Source organism: Chenopodium album, chromosome 5, assembly GCF_948465745.1.
Source record: "Chenopodium album chromosome 5, dcCheAlbu1.1, whole genome shotgun sequence".
In the NCBI taxonomy this organism is placed as follows: domain Eukaryota; kingdom Viridiplantae; phylum Streptophyta; class Magnoliopsida; order Caryophyllales; family Amaranthaceae; genus Chenopodium; species Chenopodium album.
In genome coordinates this window covers 72770307-72777722 of record NC_137838.1, presented here as the reverse complement: position 1 = coordinate 72777722, position 7416 = coordinate 72770307, and the positions used below count along the sequence as shown (strand labels likewise).

Genomic DNA, 7416 nt, shown 5'->3' with positions numbered 1-7416 from the left:
AGTATATTATGGTCCCTATAAGTCTATAAGGTCATAACCCCACTTTGGTCAATCCGGCCTAGCTTGTTAACAAGCTAGACAATTTTTGTGTGGGGTGAAGAGTAAGGTAAAAAAAAATTTCATTGTACTCCCCCAAAGTTCCCTACGGTTAAACCACCAACCTTTTATACAACGTTATTCCTTGTAAAACAGTTTTATCAATTAAAATATATATTTTTTTTTCCAAACAGAATTAAATTTATTGGTATACTTCATACAAATCATTATCAATAAACCTCATCAAATAAAATTCAACAACATGACACTAATTTAATCAACTCACACTAGTACATATCGTGTACAACCTTAACATCATCTAATACAGGACCACACATATAGCCATAATCAAGTCTAGTGTGATAATATGCACTCCAAAATGTAATTCTTGTTCTATCAGAAATTGCTTGAAACTTGAGACTAGCAGTTGTAAATCCACCTTTAGCTTCAGAATTGAAGTGTACTTTAACATTTTCTTTACCAGCAAATGCTTCAACTTCCATTGAACCAGGACAATTATTTTTGGCGTCACCAACCTTAAAAGTAAGGAGGTATGATACATTAGGTTTGGTGTATATAATTTGAGCAATGGCACTTTCTCGTCCTCCTACGAGCTCAATAGCAGATGATCCTGAGGGTACGTAGAAATGTTTCGAGTCGATGAACTTTACAGGCCTTGCTGATTCAATGATCCAACCAGGGAGTGAGGAGACGGAATCATGGGGGTGTGAAGGGATGAGGACTCCTGTTGAGAATTTCTCAAATACATATGGACCGGTTTCGAACCCTCCGTTTTTAACTAGGTTACCTGGAAAAAGATTAAGGTGAACATTGTAATGAAACATCAATAACCCTCAAATTATTTTAACATGTTACAAATGTTTAGTAGTATAACAACACAAGGGTTTTTAACCCGGCCATCAGAATTAGTATGTAACAGTCAACTACTTAGTGGACCTCCAAAATAATAATGTAAACGAGATTTGATCTCAGATTTTGGGTATCATTCTTAAGATTTTAACCAACTAAGTTAGTTGTCATCTATTGTAATATTGTAATAGTGTGTTAATAATCGAATGACATAAATATAAACAATTAGTTAAACAGTCAAATAACATGGAGCATAGGGAAAAACGTATGTGTAGATGACCCACAATGTAGATGTCATAAACTTATAAGCAATAAACATTTAGAAATTTACCTCCAATGTAGTGTGGTAACAATATCTCTTTAATTGCAATAGCATCCAAGAGTGGGCCACAAGCTGGATCCTCTTCAATTCCAGGGTTCTTCAAAGTGATCTTAACATTCTCAGAAGTAGCCTTAAAAGCCCAAGCATAAGTATCTCCTCCATCACCACTAAACAATGTTTGTATAGGGAGATCTACTGTGGTTTCTGAGGCTGCAACCCTAATAGACTCTTCTTGTGCACATGTTCTTGTTGTGCTAAAAGTGATTGAGTAGTATGAATTTTTCTTTAGTACTACTTCTTGGGAGATAGAGGCCTCATTCCCTAACCTAATCGCGTGTACACCACGTGGCACGTTGAAATAGAAGCCACCTGGTTGAGGTCCACCTGATATGTACTCTACTAAGCCATTGATTTCCCATTTGGGAAGAGAATGTTTACCAATTATTACTGTATTCTTCATGTTTGATGGCTTTGGTGCCTCTTCAAAGTTTCCATTTGGGAGAAATCCTACAAATAGATATTGATTTCACCATATAAGTAAAACTCATTGTGTACAAAACTTATAAGCCTAGCAACTTACTCATTTATAATCTAGTTATTAATAATGGAGATACCTAATCAGTAAATGCAATATGAGACTTTAAATGTTATTGGTACGTGTCACATGTCACACGTCGCTTATTATTAGAAAGGAAGTGAAATGTGATTATGTGACTAACTTTTTTTGTCCCCAAGTTTTAGGAATAAGATGTAGATCTATGTTTAAACTTTTTTTATACGTAAATAGTTTCAACCCAATAAAACTTAGACCCTCATAATAAGAGACGAGAGTCAATCAAATATGCCCCAATCCTTAGATGTGAGGTGGGCTAGTCTTCATGCATGACCCACCTTTTTTCCCGTTAACTACCTCCCAACCATGTCAATTGAAGTCATTTTCGATATAAACACAAGAATATGATGATTTTTTTTTTTTTTTTTTTTTTTGTACTCGTATTTAATCTAGAAGAGGTATGAATAAATATAAAATAAGATGGTAAATAAACGTAAAGTTAGAGCATAGATAAGTAAAACTCACCATCAGGAGTAGTTGCATAGACGATTGAAGAAGCAATATAATCACTGCTGCTTATCATTAGCACAAGAAAGACAAAGCAAAGGGGAGACAAACCCATTTTGATCTTAGGAATACTCGATTGTAGAGAAAAGAAGAGAAAATGGCGCTTCCGAGAACGTGAAAGTGCAATGAAAACTGAGAAGTTAGAATCATTATATATACATATACATTATACATTGACTCTGAAATTAATTATAATTTATGTTAATTTACATATAAATTAAACTATTCTCGGTCCTTTCTTAGCACTCTCTCTATTCCATTTTAATTATTATGAGTATAGTATATGAGCCACAAAAATTAGTGATCTAGACAAGATTTGATTTTAATTTTTGTTTACTACGGGTCTGTTCACTTCATTTTAATTTCAATTTTTGATTCAGTTTAGTTAAGTTCAACTCTTAATATTTTTTTTTTTATCATAAAATATTCATTTCAACTCTATTCAATCCAGTTCAATTCAGCTCCATCTTTTCTAAATAAATTTTGACTAATTAAAATTAAGTTTAGTGGTATATTAAATCCACGCATTTTGTTAGTTGTTTATTGGAAATTTGACTCTAATTTTTAAACATCTCAAATTGGAAAATTTAAAATGGTTAAAGGAGTATCATTTTATCAAACTTCGGGCACATACTAGAGGTCGAGGTAACATGTAGCCAGTGTGTGGGTAAAAACTAAAACTCTAAAAGGTTCACATCACATAGAATATGAAGTGAGTGTTTGAGAGAAAGAATGCAAGTGAAAGGTAAACATTGCATGGGTTAAGGCCGGGTTTAAAATTTCCAATTTTATATACAGAAATTGTTTAATGACATCCTAATATTGAATACAAGACTTTTTCATTTTGTTCGAATAAGTCACAAAACAAACAAATTATAAATGGGGGTGAGGGATTTGAACCTAACTATATATAAGCTAATAAGCTATCGATCAATCGTACACAAATTCTCATTATCAACCAATAAGATTAAGTCAAAATTTTTATTGATAAAAGGCGAATATTTGTGAACAGAGGAATTATGCAATAACGTATTAAATTAGGATGGATGAGGGATACGAAATTCCGAGTACATAATCACAAAATCATAATCAACACAATGAGATCGAGGCTGGCACAGCAATGAATGTGAAGAGAAATAATGAGAAGACAGAAGACTAGTGGAAGGATCGGAATGGAATCATGTAGTGCGTGAGTCCACCAAATAAGCCGTGAGATATGTTACATTGTCTCTTCTTAATCACTAATTACTGCTCACACTGTCCTATACTAAGAATTGCTTCTTATTTAAGGTATCCTTCCTTCTTGCTCGGTTTTTGTCGTACTACACTACAAACAACACTCTACTTTTGTTGGGAGTTTATATTATATATTAGTATTAATATATACTTTGATCACATGAACTTAAGACCTCAACTTTAATTGCTATAGATATTATTTTGTAGTAAAACTATGTATTATGTGGCTAGTTAATACGTTATTATTATGGAGTGTAGTATAGACTAGCTGGTTCACCTTAGAATGTTGCTAAATATTTGGTCATATCATTCCTAGAAAGTGGGGCTTTAAGAGAATTCCGTTGAGATTCCAAAGCTATTTAACAAGTTATCTTTGCCTTTTGGTCAAATACTATACATAACTAGCATAAGCTAACAACCATAGAATGTGAGGATCATGCATCTCCCCAGGACTCTAGGAGTGACCTGGATTCGATCCTCACCCCACCCCTCTTGTGATAGGAGGAGCACCCCTGTATCTTACCGTGTTTTAAAAAAAAAAAAAAACTATTTTCATGAGATGCTAAAAAAAATGTCAAAACGTATACTAGCTACGCATGGTGTTCTAAAGTGCCCTTTAAACATCCAAAAAAACTCGTCATCATCTTTCAAGGGAGATGAAATGGTCTGATTTGAATTAGCTAATTTAAGGAAAAGCCGGAAATGATACACGGCTACACCCTTGTTTAATTAATTAATAAATGGATCATTTTCTGAGCTACAAATCAGAGTATTAAATTCAGGTTAACTAAATTTGTTAGGCAAATTGGATAATAGAAGCTAATAAAGTATAAGGTAAGTCTATGACTTACACTTTGTAAAAACATGTCCTACACATAAGCTAGCTGTATTTTGAAATAAATAAAAAGAAATAAATTTCAGTCAAAATATTCCAAGACCCTTGTACAGAAGATCATTTCACAATACTATATCTTAGATAAATTCATTTCATAATACATGCTTTGTTAAAACCATGATGTCTTAAATTTCCTTGTATAGAAATCGCGGCATACAAAATAATCTAGCTTTAATCCCTATAACATATTATTATTCCATTCGTAATAATCACTTACAAAATAATATTTAATCATACGTAATATTCCTTTCGTCCCTTGCAATTAGTGAAGGGGCACAACCCTAACATCATCCAAGACAGGGCCACACATGTGACTAAAATCAACTGTGTTGTGATAATAAGAACTCCAAAAGGTTAACCTAGTTCTATCTGAGATAGCCTTAAATTTGAGACTAGCAGAAGTGAAACCACCCTTTCCCTTGGATTCATAGGTAGCTTTAACAGTATCTTTGGCCGCGAATGCTTCCACTAACATAGGTCCATTGCATCCATTTTTGGCATCTCCAATCTTGAAGGTGAGGAGGTAGAATTGATCTTGTACCGTTCTAATGATTTGAGCTATCGCGCTCTCTCTTCCTCCGACTAATTCGACAGCAAAGGATTTTGAGGGCACAGAGAAGTGTGTTGAATCAATGTACTTGACTGGTTTTAGTGATTCAATGATCCAACCAGGAAGTGGAGTTATATAATCATGGGCATGTGGAAGGAGGAGGACTCCTGTTGAGAAGTTTTTGAATACATGTGGACCTATTTCAAAGTCTCCATTCTTCACCATGTTTCCTAAAAGAAAAAAAATACGAAAGAAAATTGTTAAACATACCTCTAAAGGTTATGTGCTTATGAAAATATAATAAACCAAATTTAGAAATAGCACAAATAACTAATGCAGAGTAATTGTTTAATTTTGTCATAAAAGTTCCCACTTTGTAACACCAACCACATTGAAAGTTGACGAGAACGAAGTTTAATCTTTGCATTAGATACTTTTTTGGGGATGCCCCAGTTTCTCATAGTGAGAAACAAAACTCATATGACATTTTCGTAAATAAACCAACAACTTTCCTCAACTTTATTCAATTGTGAGCCCCATAATAATGAAAAAGTTGTTGATTTATTCACAAAAATGCCCGTAAGGAAATTTCCTCTTTTTGGGTAGGGTTTTTGTCCTACACCAATGCAAATCCAGGTCGGCCCTGGCCTAGCGCTAAACACTTAGCATGTGTACACAATAAATCAGAAGTTTGTACCCCTCTCCTTAGTTATTATTTTCAACTTCATGTAAGAATTGTAACTGACTCAAAGTCTCAAACCAAACCAATTGCATAAATCTCAATTATATAAAAATGTTCAAAATGATCTTACCTGTGGGTTTAGGAAGTGGTGCCATCTCTTTGATTGCAATGGCATCCATAAGCGGTCCACATTCAGGGTCTTCTTCCTTACCCGGGTTATGAAACGCAACCTTAACAATTTGAGAAGTGGCCTCGAAAGCCCAAGCATAAGTATCTCCTCCATTGCTACTATACAACGTTTGGATAGGTAAATCCGCGGAGTCATTAGAAGCCGAAACCCCTAAGACCTCATCTAGGGCACAAGTTCTTGTTGCACTAAAAGTAAGGGAGTAGTATGAACCTTTCTTAACTCTTACATATTGATGTATAGAGGCTTCATTCCCTAGCCTTATAGCGTGGACACCTCGTGGAACCGCGAAAAAGAAGCCACCCGGTTGAGGTCCACCTGATATGTATTCTACCAAGCCCTTCTTAACCCATTTTGGGAGGGAGTATTTTCCTTTGATTACTGTGCCCTTTAAGTCTGATGGCTTTGGTCCTTGTTCAAAGTTTCCATTTGGAAGAAATCCTGTTTGTAACATACAAAACATGTTAATTAAACATTTGCTTGTTGGTCTCACTAGTAAATATCCGAGACTCATAGCTCATTTCAAAATTAAAAGCGAGCCAATGTAGGGTTAATTAACCGGCCCAATCGGACTCGAGTTCTTCTTGTAGTTTTCGTATACTCCGTATGATGAACATAAAATTGTCTCAAAGTTCACTAAGCCAAAAAACAAGATCATGCTTGTATTGTAACTCTTACTACTTCATATTTGTAGATTGACGTTTTAAATATATACTCCGTATATGACAAATTGAAAATATCACGTGTAAATTGATGTAACTAATGCTTAAATCAACGTAATATATCTACATTTATCTCTACATATTTAGCCTTATACTTCATTTTTCATCTTTTAACAGTTTGAAAAACTTTAGAAATTGATGTGTACATTAAAATTTACAGGAAATAATTAGACCTTTTATAATACAATTGCGCAAATATATCAATAAATACATCTTCGGAGTATGAACTCTTGCATATTTTTCTATATCTATAATACGTTAGTCCTCAAAGTTTTGCTAGTAACACATTATTCTAAATGAGAGCATAAAAAACATTGATTAATAACATACTAAACAATGATCAAGTGGTAATTAAAATATTATCCATAAATACAACTAATAAAAGAAACACACAAAACCATTTATATACAATCTACAATAAATTATGATAAAGTCTTAGGCATAGATGATGGTACCGAATACATCAAATTAAAACTCGTCTACATCATTACACACTCACTATTGTTATACGCAACATTGTCAATTATTACTCACCATCAAGCACAGTAGCATTGACTGAAGAAGCAAAATAATCACTGCAACTTATCAAGACGAATATGAAAACAAGACAAAGCGAAGATGAAGCCATTTTGAGAGGAGAGGAAAAGAGAACGACCGAGGTCTCAAAAATGTGCACTTAATCTAAACAATGAGATTAACAATATATACTACTCGAGAGATGCTGTAGCATTATTGAATGTTATCATGAAAAGAATAAGGATTTGAGTGAAAATGAATTGGAAATTGAAATATCTCG

General features: G+C 33.8%; 2 protein-coding genes across 2 annotated transcripts; both read right to left on the bottom strand.

Annotated features, from left to right (window-relative positions):
* Positions 1–249: 249 nt before the first annotated feature.
* On the bottom strand, positions 250–2451 carry LOC145632249 (protein TEEBE-like). The gene is made up of 3 exons (XM_081684573.1): positions 2307–2451; positions 1238–1735; positions 250–844 (listed from the first exon to the last, which is right to left on the bottom strand). The coding sequence occupies exons 1-3, from the start codon at positions 2401–2403 to the stop codon at positions 324–326; spliced, it is 1116 nt and encodes a 371-aa protein (XP_081540699.1). The 5' UTR covers positions 2404–2451; the 3' UTR covers positions 250–323.
* A 2103-nt stretch (positions 2452–4554) lies between these two features.
* Positions 4555–7250, bottom strand: LOC145631002 (protein TEEBE-like). Its single transcript, XM_081683112.1, has 3 exons — positions 7155–7250; positions 5842–6339; positions 4555–5259 (listed from the first exon to the last, which is right to left on the bottom strand). Exons 1-3 carry the CDS (start codon positions 7246–7248, stop codon positions 4742–4744), a joined length of 1110 nt encoding a protein of 369 aa, XP_081539238.1. The 5' UTR covers positions 7249–7250; the 3' UTR covers positions 4555–4741.
* Positions 7251–7416: the final 166 nt, after the last annotated feature.